This window comes from Tursiops truncatus, chromosome 8 (genome assembly GCF_011762595.2).
Source record: "Tursiops truncatus isolate mTurTru1 chromosome 8, mTurTru1.mat.Y, whole genome shotgun sequence".
NCBI classification, from domain to species: domain Eukaryota; kingdom Metazoa; phylum Chordata; class Mammalia; order Artiodactyla; family Delphinidae; genus Tursiops; species Tursiops truncatus.
In genome coordinates, this window is record NC_047041.1 from 1,978,901 (window position 1) to 2,003,905 (window position 25,005).

At 45.5% G+C, this 25,005-nt stretch overlaps 1 protein-coding gene across 1 annotated transcript in view; it reads left to right on the forward strand.

Annotated features, from left to right (window-relative positions):
- The window catches only part of OPCML (opioid binding protein/cell adhesion molecule like), a 1,077,928-nt gene that overhangs the window by 575,368 nt on the left and 477,555 nt on the right, over positions 1–25,005 (forward strand). The window contains exon 2 of the mRNA XM_019942017.3: positions 5,573–5,657. Coding sequence (XP_019797576.2) covers positions 5,573–5,657 — 85 coding nt within the window. The remainder of the gene's footprint in view (positions 1–5,572; positions 5,658–25,005) is intronic.

Below are 25,005 nucleotides of genomic sequence, written 5' to 3' on the forward strand. Positions count from 1 at the left end.
AACCTCTGGACAACTGGGAAATTTGCCTGCCCTGCTCTGTACAGCTTATCTGCCCCCAGAGCCACTTCAGAGAAAAAAACCTATGATGGTGGGGGGAATTAGGTCTCTTCCTCTAGGTAATCAGAAAACATTTATTGGGTCCTTACGGAGGGCCCAGCAGGGTGCTGACAACTTGTATTTCATTTAACTCTCAAAAATACTGTACACATTCATTACTATCATTGCCTCTATTTACAGATGGGGAAACTAAGGATTATCAAAGTTAAGGATATTGTATAAAATCACCCTGAAGTAGGTTTTAGAGGTGGGATTCAGGTGGACTCCAGTGTCCAAGTTCTGGTCTGACCCACTACCCAATAAAACAAGGGCTTTTGATTGAACTATATCATAGCTGGTAAGTTACAGCAGAAACAGGGACTTAAACCTGGGCCCCCTGGATTCATTAAGGGTAAGTGAGTAGCATTTTTTAAAAACCATACCGATATAATTCACAGTCTCATCCCCAAACAATTTTAGAATCTACTGTCAAAAGCTAAGATACGGCCAAGCAGAGGAAGTATATTAAGAGACAAACTGAAAACAGTGGAATCACTAAACTTCAGAACAGCTTAGGTTCTAAAGTTTATACTGATGGGGTTTATTTCTAATTTACAAACAAAGGCAGAGGAGCCTCTAGATCTGGAGGGAGGGTTCCATGGATAACATCTCCTCGCCACACACGCAGAGCAGAAAGAGAAAGACGTTTATCACCGTTTTCCCTTTAACAGTGAGCCTAGGTGAGCTGCTAGGGCTGTCTTCAGTGCTCTGCTGCGGCTTCAGCCTACTTCCTCCTGCTGCCAGCCCACGGCTCCACTTGACGGTCTCCTACAGCGCTTCACTCACTCCTTCAACCTCTGCCTCTCGAAACCTATTTCTTCTGGACTCAGCCTCATCACAGGGAATTGTGCCACCCCAGACTCAACCCCTTCTTTTTCTCAATCCCAACATCCAGACCCTCAGGAAGCCCTGACTACTGTACTTCCACAATACGCCCCTTACCTTTCCCTGTTTCTCCATCACCATTGTCACCGACATCATTTCTTCCCTCTTCTGCTCCCAACGCTCTCCCTGAATCCCACTCTGTGCCCTTGCAACTCCTTCTCTTCACGACAAAGTGATATTTTAAAGCTCATCAGATCAGGTAACCTCCCTGCTTTACGTTTCCTAAAACTACTACATTGCACTGGATCCAACTTGCATTTTCTATTACAAATCGCCCTAAATATCTAGACGTCTGTAGGTCTGGATCGGAGCCTTAGTTGGTACGTAGGGCATTTACATCCTTTCATTTGTGACTTTTTACACGTCACAAGTTGTAATCACTGGAAAGTGGGGGTTTTGCTATATAGTCATAATTTATGATTACTAAGCGCTTCCACTGTGCCGAGTCCTTTGGCAATTATCTCATTAATTGTCACCGTGTATTAATCAAGTTTTGAGGTTTTCTATTCTGTATTTTAAGATGCTTTGACATCTTGGAGGCTTGCAAATTCTGGAGAGACTGTCTCTCCCAGGGCTATAGCTAATTTCTAGAGATAGCAAACAACTTGCCTTCAGCACGTCCTTCATATGCAGACCAACCCAGTAAGAGCCCACATCCCTAACCATTTCCTCTACCCAATTGTCACGCGCCAAGCCAATGTGTCCCCTGCCCTGAGTCACCCCAGGGCCAGGTACTGGACAACTAGAGACCACATCCAGAGTCCGGGCCTGCCACAGTTATTCAAAAACTCCAACCCTAAGTCTGCTCAAGCTTGCCCTCCCCACCTTGCCAATTCCTTCTCCTGGAAACCACCATCAGTTCTCTGGACCTTGCTTTCTCCTTGTCCTTTCTGCTTCCTCTCTCATGTGGCCCTGCATAGTGTGGTGTGCCCCCTCCTCTGGGGAATGCCAAGGAATGAACTCTTCTTTCAAGACAGTTTTTTCCATGTCTGCCATCTCACCAGACCTTACAACATAATCTTGGGGACGTTTCACAAAACCCCAAAACCCTATGAAATAGGTGAGACGGGTATTATTAGATACCAGTCACACAGCTGAAGGATCAAGGAGTCAGTATCTGATTGGACAGTCCAACTGCAGAAGCAATACGCTTAGTGCTCTAATCCGTCCTCATTTAATTTGTCTTCATATGTGTCATCAAATACCCAAAAGAGGTTTAACCGGGGGTTTCCCTATCATAGTACTCAGTCAAGAATTTCATAGAAACCTCCTGCTATAAACTTCTTGTTCATTGTCCATTGCAAAGCTCACCCCCTTTTAACTTTCCCATTTCAATCTGGTTTGGCCTTCCAGTCTCTAAATGGATATACTGGTCCCTAGCAATGCCTTACAGATGAATGAAATCTCCCCCACCAAACTGTAGACAGGCATAGATTCACACAAAAATCAGACCTCTGTAGTTATTTCTCTGATTCCCTAGCCCTTCAGTTCATGTATTCATCCACAAATATTGAACCAGGAAGCCGACTTACAGAAGAGAAAGATAACGGCCCCATTCTCTAGGACTCCGGATACCTGGGGGGGGGGGAAGTCAGCCCTGCAAAAATAAAAAGTTTATCCTTTTCCCAAGGGCAGGATTTGTTACATGTTATTAAGAATATATAATGCCTCGCTTCATCCTATCTCTGCCTCTCTTCTTGCCCTGCCTGTTCTCCTCCCACCCGGAATCTCATGTTCTTTCCTGCTTTCCTTTCTTCTCCAGTAACTCCTTGCATCTCAAGTAATCCTTCATGGGCTGATTCAGCCTTTGGCCACAGCCCACCTGCACCTCCTGAGAAGCCCTAGAACCAGCAGGTGCGTGAGTCGGCCGTGTCACCCGTGTGCCCGGCAACCAAGCAGCAGGAGCTGCGTGGCTTGTACGGCAGCCTGACCCATCCCCACGGCTCCCATCCTTGGTGTTCACGAGACAGACTCTGTCACTGAAGAAATTCATAAGCCCAGCCCCAGTTCTCAGCTTTGCACAGATTAAAGCACTAAAAAAGTCCTTCCAGGCTGTTGATGGTGGACAGGAGCATCTCGGAGTTTAGAGGATTATGTACAATGTGTATACAGAAAACCCAGGTCTTAAGGAAAGATGTGTGTCATGAAAACTGGTGGGTGATCCCAAAATAAGTTGTCTGGCTGCTCTCTGAGGCCTTGCCTCTCCTCCCAGCATCATGACCCTCTCAGCCAGAAGCTCACTGGAGAGTGTGCTGCTCGTCCCTGCATTATTAATGTCTGCATTCTGGGAAGGAGAGGCCACGTACTTTCACTCTATTAATAAAACTTATAAAACAGGTGGCGTAACTAGTGACAAGTACTCTTTCTTCCTGAGGTACGATGCTCTAATTAAAAACTTTAGACCTAAGATGTATGTGGTTCTCTTTTTACAGGGGGCAGGGGATGGGCGGTATTTATTTATATTACAGTATTTATCATAGTATAGTATATAGTAGTACAGTATTTATTTGTGCCCAGCTTTTATAACTGAGAACAGGTAGCACACTTTTGTGCCCTTCAGCAACGAACACAATTAATGGTGTAAGTTTAAAGCTTATTTTTGAATTACACTTCATTGCACCAGTTGCTCAGAGCCCAGGCTAATTTTACAAAAGGATTTGAGAAGGAATGCAGTAAAGCAAATGCATGTAGCAACTATTAAATTATGATACAAGGGCAGAAGCCACATAATAAGGGGTGGCTTTTGTCAGGGGGAGCAGAAAGAAAGCCTCTTGACAGGCCCAAGGAAAGCCTGAGATTTTCAGTTCTTAACCAAAGGAAATGCCTCCATACTCCAAACTGACAGGCTGGGCTCTAAGAATGCCTTATCACCAGGTCCCCTCCGGACACGGCGATGGTGCCACTTTATGTCGTGATCATAAAGCCACAGATGGATTTTATAAGAATCAGTCTTATTACTTTTTAGGATCTCTACGTGTTTTTCCCAGTTTTTGCATTTTTACAATAAGATACTTGGGTAATAAGCGTGGAGTAGAACAGGGACGATTTTGCTCGTGGCGCAGTAGGAAGAAATTCTGATTTGCCAGCTGGAGAGCGAGAGCGCTCAACTCAAGGGCCAAGAGTATTTCCAAGGTGGGTCACCAGAGGAGAAAGCGCTCCACCTTCTCGCCAAGGCCTAGGAGAGCTCTGCCTGGGATGGGACTGTAGCTCGGCCACGTGGAGAGGGGGCTGCCGAGCGGTGGACGCGCACACGGGGTCAGAATCCCGGCGTGGGAAACCTAGTTGAGCTCTCCAGGGCGGGGTTTGGCAACTTCTGCCTTGGCATCCGGCATCCGGGGAAGGAAGGTGCGAGTCAGTTTCCAATTTGCTGCGGTCCCGAGCTCCCTCTCGTGCCCTCCCCTCCCGCCCGCACGCAGAGAAGCAGCCGAGAGGGGCGCGGCTTTCCCGGGCAGGCGCCGTGTCGGGGGAGAGAAGAGCTGGGGACGTGGCGGCCCGACACGCGCGGCTCCCGGCGCGAGTGGGCGGCGCGGCTGGGGTTACGGTGTGCGCCCGCGCCCAGCGCCCGCCGCGTGGCGCGCGGTCCGCCAGCTCGCTCTGCGCCGGCCCAGCGGAGAGCTGCGGTCAGTGATGGAGCTGCTGCCATGACAACCGCGGCGGTCTGGGCCCGCGCGTGTTGGAGCTGCTCCCGGGAGGCCGGCGGCGCGGAGGCCGGGGGCGGCCGCTGAGCGTGGCGTCCGCGCGTCCCCGCGCCCCGCGCCGCGTCCCCGGAGAGGCGGGCGCGGCGTCCGCCAGCTCCCCGTGGGCCCCGAGCCTGCGCCGCCGGCGCTCCGCGGGCCGGGCTGGCCGCCAGTCGCCGCGCGGGCTGCGGCGAGGACGCCAGGCACCCACCGCACAGGAGGATCCTCGGGCTCGGCGGCGGCCGCGGGTCCCCGCGGTGGAACTTTTTACCGCCTTTGCGTTCCAGATTGGAGACTCGGGCTGGTTTCTAAATACAACTGTACATATGTGTGATCTAATAAAACATTCTCTCCTCTCCTTGAAGCGGCAGCTTTTTATGACATCTCCTTTATGTCAGAGACACTTGCCTGGCTTCTTTGGGTTATAAACTTTTGATGCCAGACCTCGGCAGGACGTGCCCAACTGAATGTTAAAGTAGCATCTCGGAGAGAGGCAGAGAAAGAGCAATCCGTGACCTTCATCCCTGCACCTTCCTCCTTCCTCTCCCTTCCCGGCCGCCTCCCTCCTCCCCAGGGGAGCGTCGAGAAAGCTCTTTTTGGATGCAGGAGGGGGCTTCTGGTTCTGCCAGGCTGGAAAGCTGAGGCAGGATTTGAGGAAGAATCATTAGAGTCGGGAGAGCCTGGACTCCGCTTCTGCTTCCCCCTCTCTGCTTCTGGCTGGTTCCAGCCCTTTCCTCCCTCCCCACGCGGCTGCCTGAGACCCGCCGGTGTGCGGGGCGGGGGACGAGGACCGAGCGGCTGCCGGAGTTCTGGGAAGTTGTGGCCGTCGAGGATGGGGGTCTGTGGGTACCTGTTCCTGCCCTGGAAGTGCCTCGTGGTCGTGTCTCTCAGGCTGCTGTTCCTTGTACCCACAGGAGTGCCCGTGCGCAGCGGAGATGCCACCTTCCCCAAAGCGATGGACAACGTGACGGTCCGGCAGGGGGAGAGCGCCACCCTGAGGTAGGGAGCTGTTCTTCGGCGGGGGCCTGAGAGCCCCTCTGATGTGATTCTGTGGGAAGGGGCGAGCGAGAGAACCGGAGACTTGCGTGGGGGATTGGAGCGTGGGAGAGGGCCTTTTGCAGGCCCAAGAGGTGCCCACTTGGCGTTCTGTGGCAGCTGGCACCCATTCTCCTGGACAGCTTTGTCATTTGCTGTGGCTTTTCTGGTTCCGGATCTTAGGAGTGAGCCCTGAGTCCATGCTTGGAGCTCCATTTATCTGTGAGGCCATGACGTGGCTAGACTCACTTTTGCCTTGGCCCCGGGATGAGAGCCCTGGCATTGACATACACTGGGGGTTTTTAGCCCAAGATCACTGGTACCCTGGTGGCTGTCTTACAGTCCGGAAGGTATGTGATGAGGCAGGGTAGTCCTCCCAATGGGCTGGCTGGTCTCTGTCGGAGAGATACCTGAAATTTCAGGCTCTGGAATTGCTGCTGCTGGGCCGCGTGGCCTTTTATGGGTTTGCTTAAGAGGCAGGCATCCTCGCCAACCCGGTGTGGTGCTCCTGGGGCCCCAATTATAAATTATGAGGGCAGTTTTATCTTTGCAGGCTCAGGCCAGGGAGAGGAAACATGTCGCTTTTATGCAACAACACTCCTATGTGAAAAGCACAGTACGGAAAGCTTTTTGTTTTACCTTAATGAGTTACAGAGAATCACTTACATGCTCCAGGCGGAGGGGTGGAGCTTCTCGGAATATGAACCTTTGGGGACCAGGCCTGCTGCGGCAGAGACTTTAATAAAAATGCAGCCATCACTTTCCACCAGCTCAGCACATACCATCTTTTATCTCTTTAATGAGGCAGTTCTGGCCCTCGGAGACCGATTCAGGGACATCCCAGCTTAACTCTGCTCACAGTGTACACAGGGTGAATGCATTTGCCCTGTCTGTGACTTTGATGGTTACGGTGGAAATAAAACATCGTGCCCCGGGTTCTGCAACCAGGAAGCCTGGCTGCTCCAAGGAATGCATGAGGGTGGGGCTGCCTTCCTGTTCGTCCCTTGACTTCCTTGGTTGAACCCTCTCCATCTGGACAAGCCTCTCCCTGGGGAAGGAAAGAAAGGCTCCTGCCTCCTGCGCTTCCTAGCTAAGCCCAGGCATTAGGGTTGATTCTTGCCACTTGGAAGGTGGTCCTCAGTTGAGTCTTCTTTTGAGCTTGAGGACAAGAGCCTTGTCTGTCTGCTGGTGCATGGGGCACCCAGGAGGAGAGAGAAAACAGAGGATGGAGACAGACCTCCTCTCTAGACAGCAGGAGGGAAACCCTCTGGGCATGTGGGCACCCCTCAGCCGGTCCCAGACTAGAGGGAACGTAAAATGCCTACTTCCTTGCCTTAGAGAAATCCTGGGGATCCATGCCCTGAGAGGCACATGTGCAGAGGGCCAGTCTGCTCAAAGAGAGGAGTAGCAGCCTGGCTACAGTGCATGTTAACTAAGGAAATGTGGGGAAATGGTGGTAGGTGTGAAGGGATTTTGATGCTGCCACGCACCTCTCTTCATCCTCCAAACTATTACCAGGGACAGAGAGGCCCAGCATTGAATAAGGCCTCAGTGCTGAACTTTCCAAAATCCTCTGTCCTCTTCTTGCCTCTGAAAGTTAAACCAGAAACTTAAAACCTGGCGCTTTCTGCTGTACGGGATGCAATAAGATAGTTCCACCAGCAGAGGGCCAGCTTTGCGCTGCCTTTTTTTTATTAGCTGCTGGCCTGTTTTCACGGTCTTCAGTTCTCATGTGTAGCAGCTGGGCTTCATAATGGGAATGGGAATAAAAAAGGGAAAGCTGAATAGTTGCTTTTTTGTCCTCTGTGGAGAAAAAAAAGAGCCTTACGTATTTGAGGATAACTGTTATCTGTTACCTGACGGCATGCTTTATTTTTAAAAAAAGTAAGCGCGTCTTATGTTGATTTTGCCTCTCAACTTCTGTATAATTTGCCCCGAAATAGAGAAATTCAGTGCGTCGTTCCCGTTTTGATCCTTCTTTATCCTCTTTCTTTTACCTCTCATGTTCTCTTTTATTACGTTTTACTTTGTTTTCATCAGATACCTCCATTTTATATATGTTTCCATGCTGTTCATTCTCATCTTTCTGTCTTTGCTTTAATTGCTTAATTCTTACTATTTCCTGATTTTTAAGGTCCTAGTTTCACTACTATCACAGTGTTTCTTAAAATAACATAACTAGCTCCTGCAGATCTCTGGGGGTCTCCATCTCTCCCCTTCTGTTTTCCCTGCCCCTTTGGTTTTCTGGTTCCACAGCTGTGTGCCCGTCTCAATGAAAACCTTGTTCGTCAGGACTCAGAGGGGGCGTCCGCTGCTTCCCGTCTCTGGAAGTCCATGACCTCAACCCCAGTTAGATGTATCATTTTGGGTTCTTTTTTTGCTTCTAAAAATTGTAATCCTTAACGGTGGCCACTCTTCAGTCTCCCGAAAGGTACACGTTTGGGCATTCAGCGTTCGGGAGTTCAGTGTTCTGAATGCATCAAACGTTCAGAAGGCGTTGAAAAAACTGAATGATCGCCAGGCTCGTCAGCCACAGAAAGTCTTTTCAAACGTGGCTGCCCTGGATCCAAGTATCCCGAGCCTGTTTCGAAATCTTGAATGAAGTCGCGTAGGAGGCCGGAGACCGACTAGGAGAAGCAAAAGAATGGAGGAAGCTGGGTCCTCCTTTGAAATTCACAGTAAGACGTTGCCCGGCCTAGGGAAGGATGCTCTCCTTCCTCGGAGGCGTGATGTGTGGTGCTGGGTCCTTGACGGCACTGAGGGATGCTGGGAAGTGAGGTGCCAGAGACGACGCTGAAGTTCTGAATGTGGATGAAACTCAGTTTATGTAAATGAGGCCATATTATCTTCCTCATAACTACACAGGGCCCCTTGAAAAGTAGAAATGATTACGTGACTCTGGAATTGTTTGCCTTCTTGGAAGAGAGATGATGTGGAAAATGAAGGTGATAGTCACAGTGTCTGAATTATAGCTCCTGTGAATCGGGTTTGGATTCGTTATTATAAACGGGCCCTCTTGGCCAGAATCATTTCATGACAGTCATCTGCTGTTGGGTTCAAACTGTTCTGTGCCTTTCCATTAGATTAGATATGACAAGTATCTAGAAGTCCTGTGTCTGAATCATTGCCCGCGTCAGGAAAGGAGCCCGGAATGTTCAGTGTGGTCAGCTGGTGTCTATTAGGCTATTTCAGTTACATGACAATCTCACCAGATGTGTTTCCTTCCTGGACCTCCATCTTCTCTAAATGGACTTTGGTTCCTCAGTGGGACCGCATCATGCATGTCCACGAGCATTCTGAGGGGGGTGCAGTAGCGTGGAGGTGAGAGTTGTTGCTCTAATTGTTCCACTAAACGGGAAAAGTTTCCACCAGCAGCCTGGGTGGGTTTTTTTTTTCCTTTTATTTTTTTTAGTATGGCAGGATAATCAGGTTTGCTGATCCAGGTTTGCTGATCTGGGCTTATGCTTAGGAACTCCCGTGCGTTTTCATTTGGAATTGTGAGCTAATCCCTTTGGAACCAAGTATTTGAGGGTTAACTACTACGAAGGAAGAAGCTGAGCAGCAGGGTGTTGCCAAAGCTACCGGGGTCGTCAGGCTCCCAGGGGCGGCGTCCTGTCACTGGCCTGGGTGTTTTTCTGTCTTCTGCACTCGCCATCGGCAGCTTTTCTTTCTGTGTAAATTAGAAAATTCAGACTAGCCGCCAGGTTATCCAAACAAGGCCACAGCATGTGCATTTCAGCGTTTAAGTTGCCTAACCTGAATACGGACTTGCATTAGTGCACAGGCTTCGCTCTTGGCCTGGGAAGATGGAGACACGGACACCGAACCAGGCGCAAGTCCTTGCGGGGCCCCTCCAGCTGCACTGTTAACGCGGGCTGCACTGGAGTTACCTGAGATGCTTTTTAGACGTTCTAGTCAGGATCCCAGACCAATGAAAGCAAAATGTCTGGAGTTGGGCATAGGTGTGGACGTATTAAAGATCTCTTCCGCTATTTCTCATGCTAAGAACCACTGCCCCAGAGTCCTTTCCTGACCCAGAGCATCTGAGCTGGTCTCCAGTGGCCCTGCCCACACTTACGTGTCCCCTACTTGCGTGCGTGGACCTTACCACTCACAGCTGCCGTAGTGCCCGAGAAAGAACAACAGGCTCAGGGGCCTGAATACTCACCTGGGTCTGATTCTTACTCCATCCCTCACTAGCTGCATGATTTCGAGCACTTCACTTCCTTTGTGTACACTTGGGAACAGTATCTGCTCCGTCTGTGGCATCTGGGAGATGAGTGGATGGCATTATTCAGCTGGCTATAAAGCAAAACACACATGCAGGTTGTTACAGGAGCTAAAGAGAACCCCAGTGACAACCCGTAATACTCTCCATTCTTTCCAGTTTCCTCTCTCATCCCCACTCCCCCCGCCCCCATACGGACCTTTAGAATTCTTAGTCCTTTCCCAGTTCCATTCAGCATCCCGCTTCCTGCTCTGGTCAGGATTCACCCTCATCTGAGTCCCGGTAACCCCTGCTGTAGATCTTTGTTCTGACGGGTACACACCGTGGACTTGTGACCTATGAGTAGGCGTGGCTGGACTGTGAGTTTCTGGGGGTCAGCGGCCACATCCTAGGTGTGGGTACAGACGTCATCACGCCTACTGAGGACTCAGGTAACAAGTCTCAGCTGAATGCCTTAATCCATCAAAAAGGGGCTCAGTCTCTTACAATGGAGTTACCTCTGCAGTGAGGAAGTGCTCACAGCTACAGGGTTTCATTTTCTTCAAAATATGGTGCCGGCCATTGAGGCAGGTGGTCGCTTAGAGCCCTTGGAGGCCTGAGGGGCTTGAATTCTGCTGAAATCACTTGTCACGGGGAACAGTTGAGCCCACCAGTGGTCCCCATCTGATCTGAAACTATGCAGAAGGTTTCACCATCCCTGAGGGCACGGCAGGAGTGGGGCAGCAGAGCCAAGGGAGTCTTCTTAGCAGCAGCAGAGTAACGGACTTGGAAGTGAGGGCGTTCCTGCAGAGACCTGCCTCCTGTAGACGAGAGGAGACACAGAGCAAGGAACGAGTGGGGCAGACCGGGAAGTTGGCGTGTCCTGGATTGGGAACGGCGGGGGTCAGCAGGCCTGACTGGCTCGACTGACACTGTCAAGTCACTGATCGGTAGGAATATGTTTGCCTCCCCTGCACACATGCCACCCGCCACGTGCCGGAGCCAGGGATGGGAGGAGGAGTTTTAAAGCAGTCAGGATACATGCTCAGTGACTTTCTGCATTGCTCTAGACCAGCGGTCCCCAGCCTTTTTGGCACCAGGGACCAGTTTCATGGAAGACAATTATTCCACAGACTGGGCGGGGGGGATGATTTCGGGATGATTCAAGCGCATTACATTTATTGTGTACTTTATTTCTATTATTATTACATTGTAATATATAATGAAATAATTATACAACTCGTCATATACATACTGCTGACAGGAGGCGGAGCTCAGGCGGTAATGCAAGCGATGGGGAGCGGCTGTAAATACAGATGAAGCTTCCCTCACTCGCCCGCCGCTCACCTCCTGCCATGCGGCCCAGTTCCTAACGGTCCATGGACGCGTACCTGTCTGCGGTCTGGAGGTTGCGGACCCCTGCTCTAGGCAACTTAACAGCTCTTATGTAAGCCCTTTTGTTCATTTTTTGGCCTTTAAGCAAATTTGGCCCTTGGGTTCAGTTTAGTTCTGTCATTCTAAAAAGGGACCGTGCCCTTGGTCTTCCTACTGTGCAGCTGCCTCTGGCGGTGTGTGTGTGTGGGGGGGGGGATTGGAATGAGCAGGACTGAGCAGCGTGTGTCCCAGACCTGATGGGGTCCAGCGGCGAGATGCAGCGGACAGGAGGGGCCACCTAGGTCCCACCTGACCTTCCCAAGGGAGGACTTTTAACGTTGTTATTAATGGGAAGCATCTTCACAGTCCTGAGGTAAGAAGAGGGAATTATGGAGTGACACGCTTAGGGCTGGCAGAAATGTGCGTTGCCCATTAAGTTAGGAACTAAGTGTTAACCTTTCTTGAATTTTTTTTTTTTTTTCAGTCTGCTCAAGACAGCCCCAGACTATTTCAGGTTCATTCATTTATTTATTATTTTCCCTGCAGGAAGATGCTTTTGCTGATGTTGGGTCCAGATGAGTTGGGGAGGAAGGTGGCATGGCTGTGGGGGGAGGCTGCCCGCTAAGTCCCTCCCCACCCCCAGCAATGACACCTTCCTGGAACTTCTGGTACCACCTGGTGCATCTTTTTTAAGATGTGAAAACTGAAGTTGTGATGTTTCTGCAGCTCAGCACTTACCCTGCCTCTGTCCGTGTGCCATTTCCTTGGTAGAGAAGGTTAGAGAAAGGAGGTGTTTGAGCCTGGTGCCACCTTTCCTACCGGATCACACCACAGACCCTTCGATAAAATCTGCGGGGCGGCGGGATTGGGGCAGAGGTTTAAACACATAAACTCTATTATCCGTGATTGACTGTGTGTCAGGTTCCAGGACAGTTACTTATTGTTTCATGTAATTTTCAGAATATTATGGTCCTGTCAGGGAGGAAGGCATTTTCTTCTACCCTTCCAGGGTCTTCTGGCTGGTCTAAGAATTAAATTTAACTGAGACAGATGAACAGGATGAAATCAAACAAAAGTTTAATAACTTGTATATATGGAAGAGACCCAGGAGAACTGAATAACTCAACAAAATGGCCAAAACCCTCACCCTAAATACCATCTTCAGCTGAAGAGAAAAGAGGGTGTTGGGGGTAGAGGTTTGGGACTTCTAAGTGGAGGAATGCAATTCACATGGAGATGGCAAAGCAAATGTTTGGTAAACAAATGTTTGCTGGGCCAGGCAGAGATGGACACAGAATGGGCTCTGATCTCTGGGAGTTTCCCCACCACACCTGGCAGACATCTCTTGTGATGCTCTATTCCTGTAACAGGCCCTCTATCTGTAGATTCTTCAGGCGGTTTGGCAGAATGGCAGAGTTTCTTCCTGAGTCTTCTGGGCCTTGACTGTTTTCAGCTTGACATAATCCACATGCCAGAAACATTGTGGGGTGGCGAATTTTGTTCCCATATGATCCCCAGCTAATAGACTAGGAGACTGAGGTTTAGAAAGTTAAGACGCTTGCCTTTTGATCACGTGGTTATTATGTGTCAGAGTCTGCATTTGTCCTTAGAATGCCTGTTTTTCTTCTTCCGAGTTTTGTAGTACCCCCTCCCAGATAGAGAGTACAGAGAAGGTTTCCATGAGCTGCAAGCAGAAAAAACAAACGCCCCCTCTCTGTTCCTGGGACCTGTATTTGAGCAAAGGTCAGGAAATCCGCAGTGCGTTGAGGGCTGTAGCTGTCTGCTGTCCTGCCCTGAGCAGTGCTTCACTCCCCTCACTTGCACGCCAGCAAATGCTGCTCTGTCTCTTGGGGCCGGAAATCATGCACCTGCGAACCTCGAACAAAGTGAAGCCTCGGGAGGGTCCTGCCCACCGTGTGCGCTGTCGGAAGATCACAGTGCCCCTAGCTTTGACCCTGTCCTAAATGCTGCGCCCTCCGGGTGTGTGTGTGACCTCTCACAGCACGTGCAGTATCTCCAAGGACCCTGCAGACAAGACAAAGCCAGCAGGTAAATGATGACAAGGACACCAGCGCCAAAACGTTTCTCCGAGGGCTGTAAGGCATCGAGTGATCCGCATGGAAGGATGGAAAGATGAGAAGCCGTGTGGTTTTAAATCCTAAAATCCAAGTCATTCCGTAATCCCCTCTCCCCATCTTTATGCTTATGTTTTAGTTTAAACTGTCAAGCTTGTGGCAACAGCAGGCACAGACCCTCTTGCTTACCTTGCGGTTGACTCCTACTCTACAGGAAGCTGCCTGACCCCTTGTGGCTTCCTCTTCCCTGGAGATGGTACATTTTGCTTAAATCAAAGATATGCTGAAGGACTTGACCTGGCTTCCATAAGAGTGCTGATCAATACAATGTTTAAAACTTAGTTTTGAATATTAAACATTTCCACTGGGTCTGAAGATTTATGGCATCTCGATTAATCGAGTTTCCATTGCATAATAGAAATACAGCATGTTTTAAGTGGTTGTTAACTTTTCTGGCTAGCCTACAGAAGATAATTTAACTCATAATTACCCAAAATGCTATAGACCGGCAATGAAGAATAATAGAAAACAATGTTGTTGTAGAAGAAGTAATTACGCAAAAGAGGGAAAAAACCGAATACTGTAATTTTCTATTTATCGCAAATGCCGGTGCTAAAGAAAAGTAGGCATAATTACAGGAAGATAATATGGAAACATTTTCCCAAAGACATTTCTGAGTACTTTCAAAAGTTTTAGAGTCTATTATTATTGTTTCTGTTGTTGCCAAATTTAATTTTAAGATGCAGGGCTTCCGTTTTATTTGATTCAAGTGTGCATTTGCCTCCTTGCTAATGATTCGGGATAGTTTCATAAGTATTAATAAGCAAGGAAGACAGATTAAGGAAACGAAAGACAAAAATTGAAAGCAAAGAGGAGAGAGACTTTCCCAAGGCATCAGGAAGAGTTGAAGGAAGACAAAGGCTCTGCACAGGTGAGGACAAAGTAGCCTAAGGTGGCGTCCCTGACTCCAAGGTAGAGGAAGGAGAGGGGGAAGGAAGTGACCGTGTCCCACCCGCCAGGCTCTGCTGTGCAGATGTCTTCTCCACCCCTGACTGGATCACGGGACCGCACATGCACAGGCTTGCAGCGTCCACCCTAAGTCAAGCAGTCTGGGGCTCAGGTTCTGTCTTGCTGCTGGAACTGGGCTCTTTCTGACCCTTGGTTCCCACCTTCCCTGCAGCCGGAGACCCCCCTTCTTGTCACTGAACCCTAGTCCCTGTCCTGCCCCTCTGTGTTGGACCTGGGTGATCCGGAGTCCCACCTTGTTCTGTAAGAACCTCTTCTCCAAGAGCCCAGCTCCACCCTTTACGCCACTCCTCTCGACCTCCGGGTTCATGGACTTTCCAGAGCTTAATCTTTGCCTGCCCACCGGAATGTCCCTTTAGGAGACCGCCTCATGTGCAGCCAGCAGGTGAGGGCTCAGTCAAGTCACACTTGCTCCTCTGCCATTGAACCATTTATTCTTCGTCATTAGGTATCTGGGCTGCCCAGTCAGATATCGTCCACCTTGACTGGGCTTGATCACAACTGAAGCCATCACAACATAGGGATTCTTGCTTGCTGTTTGGAACTCACCATGATGGATTAAAAAAAAAAAAAAAAAGCCAGCATGTGTTTCACAAGGAAATGTGTCAGGTGTGTTATTGGAGAGGCCATGCTCACGTTCACATACGTGACCGTGAGGCACCTGTGTAGGAGGAGGGAATAATGGGGTTCATATTTGTGCTGTCCTGTGCTTTCTGGGCCATCCCTAAAAATACCCCTCTCCCTGCTGCTGTTTGCACTGCTTCCATGCCTTTTGTTAAATGCATTAATGCCTCCTCTCCATCTTTGTGTCCCAGCGTCCAGTACAACACCTAACGCGTGCTGGGCGCTCCAAATTTGTTGAAAAGATAGATGTGTGTCCTTTATCTCTATCTCTCCGTGTGTCCCCCTCTTTCTCTCTCACACACATAAACACACACATGCACACGCACACACACCCCTGCTTTCTCTAATGAAGATATTCTCACCCATTTTTAAGCAGTTGGGAAGTCACTGACATTACAGCCAGAGATTCTGGCATTTGAGTCCTAGTTGAGATAATGATCGCTCCCTAGATAGTTGGTATTTAACTTGTCCTGTCTCCTCCCGCTTATTATAATTGCAGTATTTGTGAATTTCACACTATTCTTAAAGCCACTGCCAGGAGATGCTGAGCAGTGCCAAGGGAGGTATACCAGCCTCCTCCCTTTTTATTAAGGTTACAAAATAGGGGATGGCATATTCTGGAAGTACATCTGCAAACTCTAGGGAATGGAAACAAATCAATGAGAGCAGTCTTCTAAAATTGCAGAGGGCATCTCAGGATGAAGGGATTTGTGGACTCGTTTCCTTGGCCGTGTGAAATGCGGTGGTTTCTGTGATGAGCCCTCACTGTGAGGTCGTTGAGTACATCTTGGGAGCGTGTATCATGCTGTACCTGTGCGGTGGGAACAGTTTACAGGAGCCTCTTGATTACATGCTTAGTTTACAACTGGCTATTCAATGGATGCTTAGTGAAATGTAAGATAAAGTATAACCCCTGTCAAGGGGTTAAGACACAGACTTTGCAGTCAAGAAGACTGTTCAAATCCCAGCTCTGGTACTTACTGGCTGAACGTGGTCAGACAAGTGAACAAGTTTCTCTAAGCCTCAATTTCCTGATTTAGAAAGAAAGGGTTGGGTCGCTATATGCTCACTTCGCTGGGTGGTTGGGGAGGAATACATGGCATCAAGTTTGTAAGAGCTTAAAGTCCGATGTAGCAAGTTCATGATAAACAGTAGCATTAATGTTTTAAAAACTGTAAGTTACTGAATTCACAATTTAAACAACCAGCTTTTATTGACTTCTCTATGCCAGGCCCTGTTCTAAGTGGCGTGGAAATTATAAAGTTGAATTAATACCAGAGTCTCCTCTTTAAACACTCACATCTAGTGAATATATTAGCAGAATAAAGGGCCCATAGATCAGGAAGTGGGGGAGAAAGGAGGGAGAGGGAGAAGAGGGAGGAGAGGAGGAGGGCATTTACATAGAATGCACTATATTCTGTGTCCTCTTAGACTGGGGCATTCACATTCAACCATGTAACCGCCGCTCTGAAAGGTATAGAATATTTTTTATCACCCTCAGAGAGTTCCTCTATGCCCTTTCTTTTTTTGTGGTCAAATGTGCATGACATGAAATTTACCATTTTAACCACTTTTAAGTATACAGTTCTGTGCCATTAAATACATTCACGTTATGTGCAGCAGCCGTCCGTCTCCAGACCCTTTATCATTTTTTCTAAACTGAAACTCTGTTCCCATTAAACACTAACACCCCATCCTTCCCCTCCCCATTGCCTCTGGCAACCACCATTCTACTTTCTGTCTCTATGAATTTGAATGCACTAGAGACCTCATAAACGTGGGATCATACAGTATTTGTCCTTTTATGGCTACCCTATTTCACTTAGCTTAATGTCTTCAAGGTTCATCAGTGTAGCATGTGTCAGGATTTCCTTCCTTCTTAAGACTGAAACATATTCCACTGTAAGCTTATACCACCATTTATTCATTTATTTGTCAATGGACACTTGGGTTGCTACTATGAATAACACTGCTATGAACATGGATGTACAAATATCTGTTCAAGTACCTGCTTTCAATTCTTTTGGTATATTCCCAGAAATGGGATTTTGTATACCTAGAAATGGATCATGTGGTAATTCTGTATAATTTTGAGGAACCACCATACCATTTTCCATAGTGGCTGCACCATTTTACATCCCCTTCAGCAATGCATAAGGGTTCCAATTTCTCTACATCCTTGCCAACACTTGTTATTTTCAAATTTTTTTATAATAGCCATATTAATGGATGTGAAGTGTTTTATCTCATTGTGGTTTTGATTTGCATTTTCCTAATGATTAGTGATGTGCTTTAATGCCTGTTTATGTATGTTCTTTAGAGAAATGTCTATTCAATTGATTGTCCATATTTAATCAGGCTGTTAGTTTTTTGTGTTGTTGTTGAGTTATAAGAATTCTTGATATATTCTGAATATTAATATTTTATTAGATATGATTTGCACATGTGTTCTATCTGTGGATTGCCTTTTCACTCTGGTGATAATGTCTTTTGAGGCACACACATTTTTAATTGTGAGGTAGTCCGTTTTTTTGTTGTTTATGCTTTTGGTGTCCTATCCAAGAAATCACTGCCAAATCCAATGTCATGAAGCTTCTTCCCTATTTTTTCTTTGAAGAGTTTTATGTTTTAACCCTTATGTTTAGGTCTTTGTTCCTTTTTGAGTTAGTTTTTGTATATGGTGTAAGGAAAGAGTCCAAGTTAATTTTATTGCATGTGGATATGCAGTTTTCCCAGCACCGTTTGTTGAAAAGATTATCTTTTCCTCATTGGGCTTCTCACTCGTTTTGAAATTCATTTGAACATATATACCTGGTTGATTTCTGTGATCTCTATTCTATTCCATTGGTCTATGTCTGTCTTTATGCCAGAACCATACTGTTTTGATTACTGCAGCTTTATAGCAGTCTTTGAAATCAGGAGTGTGAGACTTTTTACTTTATTTTTCAAGATTGTTTTAGCTATTTGGGATCCCTTGAGATTTCATATGCATTTTAGGATGAAGTTTTCTATTTCTGCAAAAAAAAAATCACTGGAGTGTTAATAAGGGTTGCACTGAATGTGTAGATAGCTTAAAGTAATATTGACAGCTTAATAATATTAAGCCTTTCAATCCATCAACATGGGATGTCTTTCCATTAATTTTTGTCTTTAATTTCTTTCAGAAACATTTTGTAGTTTCCAGTGTACAAGTCTTTCACCTTGTTTAAGTTTACTCCTAGTATTTTTAATGTTATTATAAATTGAATTGCCTCTTAATTTCCTTTTTGGATTGTTCATTGCCAGTGCATAGAAATACAACTGATTTTTATGTATTGATTTTTTATTCTATAATTTTGCTGAATTCATTTATTAGTTCTAACAATTTCTTGTGGAAACTTCAGGAGTTCTTGAATTTAAGATTATGTCATATGCAAGCAGAGATGATTTTACTTCTTCCTTTCCAATTTGGATACCTTTTAGATTTCTTTTTGCCTAATTACCCTGGCTAGGACTTCTAGTACTGTATAAATAGAAGTGATGAAAGCAGGCATCCTTGCCTTGTTCCTGACATTAGAATGAAATATTTAGTTTTTCAACATTGATATGGGTATTTCATATATGGCCTTTATCACATTGATGTAGTTTGTTTCTATTCCTAGTTTATTGAGTTTTTATCACAAAAGGGTGTTGAATTTTGTCAAATGCTTTTTCTCCATCAATTAACTAATTAAAAAAAATTCATCCTGCTTATATGGTATATTCATTGATAGATTTTTATGTATTCAACCATCCTTGTATTCCAGTAATACATTCCACTTGTTTATGCTATATAATCTTTTAATATCGTGTTGAATTCAGTTTGTTAGCACAATTGACCCTTAAACAACACGGGTTTGAACTGCACAAATCTACTTATATGTAGATTTTTTTTCAATAGTAAATGCTACAGTTACGACATGATTTTTTGTGGGTGGTTGAATCCACAGATGCAAACCACAGGTACAGAGGAATCAAACCTTACATGTGGAGGGCTGACTATAAATTATATGCAGATTTTCAGCTTCACAGAGGGTCAGCACCCTTAACCCCCTGTTGTTCAAGAGTCAACTGTATATCCTTGAGGGTTGTTGCATCAATGGTCCTAAAGGATATTGTGTGTAGTTTCCTTTTCTTGTGGTGTCTTTCTCTGGCTTTGGTATTAGGATAATGCTGGCTTCATAGGATGAGTTTAGAAGTGTTCCCAGCTCTTCAATTTTTTTGAAAGGGTTTGAGGATGACTGTTGTTAATTCTTTAAATGCTTGGTAGAATTCACTAGTGAAGCCAGCTGCTCTTGGGCTTTTCATTGTTGGAAGATTTTTGATTACTGAATCAATCTCCTTACTAGTTATGTATCACTTTCAGATTTGCTGTTTCTTCATGATTTAGTTTAAATAGGTTGTGTTTTTCTAGGAATTTATCTCTTTTACCTTGATTATCCAATTTACTTACATACTATTGTTCATAGTACTCTCTTATAATCTTTTCAGTTTCTATAGTGTCCCTTCTTTCATTTTTACTTTGAGTCTTCTTTCTTTTTTCTTTTTCTTTTTTTCTTAGTAAACCTAGCTAAAGGTTTGTTAACTTTATTAATTTGTTCTAAACACTAACTTTTGGTTTTGTTGATTTTATTTTTTTCTATTTTCAATATCATTGATCTCTGCTCTAATCTTTATTATTTTCTTCCTTCTGTTGATTTTGTGTCTGGTTTCGTTAGAGGTCCAGGCTACTGCTGCCCCAAACTGCACTGCACTGCAGGTGGGTGGAGTAAAAATACCATGAAATTTATTGTCATTTTAAATGATGCGTTTTTCTTTTTTTGGATTGGGCATTTGTTCAGGTTCTGTAATCTTTGACTGATTTACAGAGCCCCTGTAAAGTTATTATTTTCAGTTTCTAGTTGTTTGTTAAGTGTTTCTATGGGTAAACAAAGGCTTTGAGCTTCCTAGGCTGTCATCTTGCTGACATTTCTGCTGTGCCCTCTTGAAGTCAAGCCTCCAGCCCTAGGCAGACATCTGTCTCCTTTCCGACACCATAGATTAATGTTGTTTGTTCTATAATTTCATATAAATGGAATAATACCTTATTGCAGAGTACTTCTTTATATATGACTCTTTTTCCTTCAGGATAATGTATTTGAGATACATGCAAGTCATTCCTTGTAGTTCATTCCTTTTGATGGCTCTGTAGTATTCCATTTTATGGATATACCACAGTTTCTTTTCCCATTTATTTGTTGATGGATATTAAGATAGTTTCTCGTTTAATGAATATTTGAGTATAAGTCTTGATAAGGAAATGTATTTTCATTTTTTTAGGAAATACCTAGGAATAGAACTATTGAGTGACATGATATGTGTAGGTTTAACTTTAATGAAACAGCCAGACCATTTTCCAGCACTATTATACCAATTTACATCCCTACCAATGATGTCTCAGAGCTCCAGCTGCTCCACAGTCCCAACACTTGTCATTGTAGGTCTTTTTAGTTTTTTTGTTTTGTTTTTGTTTCTGTTTTTTGCCATTTTAGTGTGTATATGAAGTAGTGTATCATTGTGAAATTTTAATTTGCATTTCTGTGGGGATTAACATTCAGCATCTTTTCATTTTTTAATTTTTTAAATTTTTTTACATTAGCCAGTTATATATCTTCCCTCAGACCATGGCTGATTGATGTGTTTATCCATCCATTTATTCAACAATTGTTTGTTGGACACTATATGCCATGTGCTATTTTCCCGGGAGTGATATAGAAGCAGGTTTACAGTGGTGAGCAAAAGAGACCAAGCCTCCGACATCGTAGAGCTTACATTTCAAGGCAGAAAGACAAATATCAAACATGGTAAGCATGTTAAGATAGGATGTAATATTATATCATGATATGTGCTTTGAAGAATGATGAAGTAAATAAATGAATCAAGACAGACAGGTGGCTCTGTTTCTCCTTACTGTGGTTGAGAACTGCTTATATGATGAAGTGGCATTTGAGCAGAAAACTGATTACAAAGTGCAGGAGTGATCCAGGCAAATGTCTGGGGGAAGAGTTCCAGGGAAAGGGAACAGTGAGGGCAGAGGGCAAGCATGTGCCCAAGAACAGTAAGGAGGGGCTGCAGCAGAGAAAGCAAGAGAGTGGTGGTAAAGGACAAGAGAGTCATGGACGAAGATTCAGGTTTCTGGTCCAGCACATAAGGAGCTTGGAATATCAGTCTCCTCCCAGAAGAAAAGCTGAGCAAACTGAAAATCAACAGTGCTTCTTCCATCCATCAGAGAATTGAGACCACAAGCTAAACCACCAGCCTGAAACCTGGAGGCAGGTGAAATGCAAAGAATCACAGTTTATTGTGAGCAGAAACCACAGCCTTCATCAGACTCTGCTGGCAACATTTCAAGGGAAACTGATCCCTAGAGATCGAGTGTGGACTAACTTGATAAATAAGTCCGGATGGCCGAGCCTTGGGGGTTGGGGGGCTCACGCTTCTGTGTTTCTCGTCCAGGAGCCCTAGCATTCTAGGGTGAAAATACGAGAACTGGCAGGAGGAGGTAACCATTCTGAGATATACCAGAGCATTCTCCTCTGTTTAACAGAAGGCTGCCCTCAAGGAAAGTATTTTACCAGAGTCAAACCACGGTGGATTTTGCTGGAGCCTGAACTGCTGGGGCAAGTGAAATGCCCAGCTGCAGCCTCCTTTAGGTGAAAGGCATGAAACACAGTTTGAAGAGAAACTGAGAATCAGAATCAGACTCAGATATGGCAGGAATCTGGAATTATCAGACCAGAAATTTAAAATAACTGTGATTCATATGCTAAGAGCTTTAATGGATAAAAGGGACAACATGCCAGAACAGATGGGTAATGTAAGCGTAGAAATGGAATTTCTAAGAGAAAATACAAAAAGAAATGCTACGAAAATTGTTACAGAAATGAAGACTGACTTTGATGTGTTCATTAGTAGACTGGACACCACTGAGAAAAGAATCAGTGAGCTTGATGACATGTCAATGCAAACTTCCCAAACTGAAAAGACAAAGAGAAAAAAGGCTGGGAAAAGAAAAGAACAGAATATTCAAGAACTATGGGAAAATTATAAAAGGTATAATGCACATGTAGTGGGAATTACCAGAAGGAAAAGAGAGAAAGGAAGAAAAAAAGCAATTGAAACAATAATGACAGAAAGTCTCAAAATTGTCAGGCACCAAACCACAGATCCAGAAGGCTCACAGATTCCCAAGAAGGATAAATACCCAAACGACTACACCTAGGCATGTGATATTCAAATGAGGAAAGCCAAAGGCAAAGATCGTTGAAAGAAGCTGGGGTGGGTTGGGAGAGAGGAGCAAGGATAAGAATTATACAGACTTCAGATATGCAAGCAAGAAGACAGTGGAATGAAATAGTTACTCCAACCACCAGTCTTTACAGATATAGCTGACTCTTTGGTACGCAATTGATTTGTTCACTATTGCACTCACTCTCTCTCTCTCTCTCTCTCTCTCTCTCTCACACACACACACACACACACACACACACACTTATTTTCAATTGGATGTTAGTTCCTTGAGAACAGGAATAGGATTTCAATTTAATTGTCTCAAGCACCTCCTGTGACACTCTACAAACAGAGCATGTTAATAAATTCTGCTTGACAGGGGGCAGGTAGATTGCATCTATCTCTCGGTCCTCATCTCCTTCCTGAGTGTAGATGCAATCAGACATTTATATATCTGTGATCATAGCAAAGGTGACAGTAATAATGAACACAAGAAACTTTTATTTGTGTAGTGATTTGCAATTTGCTCTTTCTCCTCCTGAGAAGTTCTTTTCCAACCTCTTTGTACACATAGCAGATCTTATGTATCTTCCAAGCCCCACTCAAATGTTACTTCCTCTATCAATCTTTCCCAGTTTTCCTTGGTCCCATTTATCTTAACAGTTTCTGAGCTTGGCAGACCTGGCTGGGGATCATAGTTAGCCCAGAAGATTGTTTCGAATACAGATTCCTGTTCCCAGCCACAGACATACAGAGTTAAGAATGCTGAGACATATACTCAAGAATCTGATTCTCATGCAACCAAAACTGGTTCTTTGCCCCATTCTTTGGAAATATTGCATCTGATTTTTGCAGATGTTTCCTGCAAAACATGCAGAGGGAGTAGACTGGCCCTCTCCTTACTCTCCCATCACGGCTATATCACTAACTGTAACATAATCTGTCGAGTTCCCTAATAGGGTTTACGTGGATCTCCATTCACAGGACTTAAGTTTCAAGGAGGCAGTGAAAATATTTCATTCATCTCTGTATCTCTAATTCTGAATACAACCTAATTTTTTGCCTTAGTTTTTGTGGTGGTTGTTGTTGTCGTTAAGACTTATAAAAACCCACTCAAACTATTGAACAAAGAAGTAGGCTGTGTTCTATGGACCATGGAACCCAAGAGGAGTGGAGACGTTGGCTTCTGTAAGGAGGGGAACTAGGCATCCACTCTGTCATCTGCCTCTTTCCATGTGGCCACATGGTCTTTTATTCTAAAAGTAGGAACCTTTCCAGCACATCTGCTTTCTTTGTCTTTTTACCAATCAGCTCTCTCCATTTCCACAGGGTATAAGAGCCATCCTGGGTCTTCTGAGCTCACTGGTTCTCCGCTCAAGCTAGTTCCCACAGATTTTTTCCATCGCTATTTCCCATTTCCAAATTTATTTCTAGGAGATAAATATGAGTGTCCCACTTGGGTTGAATGTCTACCCCTAGTCCAATCAAGCCACGGTTGGGAGGAAAAATCGTGTATCAGATAGGATGGTTTTAGTTCCAAGTAATAAAATACAACAGTTAAAGTGATGTAAACAGTGGTAGCATTTATAGGCTCACTTAATGACCATGCTAGAGGGGTGCAGTTTCAGGGTTGGTTTCCATCAGTGAAAGTGCTGAGATCATCACCTGTCATGGCTCCAGCAGGTCCAGACATCAAATCCTCACACAACAAAGTCTAAAAGTAGTCATTAAGGGCTGGTGGGTGTCTCTTTTGAAAATACTTTCCAGAAGCTCTCTTCCAGCGATTTCCCCGTTGTGTATTGTCCAGGATCGCATTATATGCCCAGTCTCTGGATGGAAGAGTGGCTTAGAACGTGGGTTTCTGGCTTTTTTAGCCCCTCTAGTGGGAGGCAGGCTCCATCAGCAAGGTCCTGGTGGGCAGTTGCTGCTGGGTCGACAGCTAATACTGTACACAGTACCCATGGAATAAGCATGGCTTCCTGACGTGGCTGGAGGGACGGTGCTGGTGGAGTGGTCAGAGTTCTCGGAGAATAGTAGGTGTGGCCTGAGCAGGTCCCTCAGGTGCTTTTCTACAGAAGTTAACACACGTGGATTAGGGAGTCAGACCAGAGAGTGTGCGTCTGATTTGCCCACTGTGGTCGTCCAGCCTGACGAGAAGGAAAGTACCTTGAAAGGAGCTGACTTTATACAAACACTCATGATGTCTGAATCCGTCCCTGCTTGAAAAACAAAAGCCAAAAGGATGAGAAACAGGAAGAGTCAAAGGAAGTTTAAACAGCTCCACACCCTAGAAACAAAACAGCCTCGGTGGAAGGAGCTGGGGGGAAGGAAAGAGTGATGGAGAGAGAGAACCGAGTCACGGGGAGAAGAAAACCTCCGGGAAAATAATGCACAGCGGGAAGCTTCTGGAGCTGAAGGGGTCAGAGCGGTAACTTCTTAAATCAAGCCAGGGTGGACCAGGAACCCAGCTGGAGGACAGGAGGGAAGGGTGCTGGGAGAAGAGAGCAGAGATTAATGAGGATGGGCCACGCGGCTCCCCTCTCTTTTGAGGTCAGTTATTTATTTATTTTGTAATGGAACCTAACAAATTCTAAAACCGGATAAATCCAATTACCCGTGTTTTGCCTTCAGGGAGTGCGAGAGATTAATGGTGGTATTTTGGCAGCGGCATAAAAAGAAATAGATGGCAATAACAAGGAGACTCATAAAAGGAGCCGCA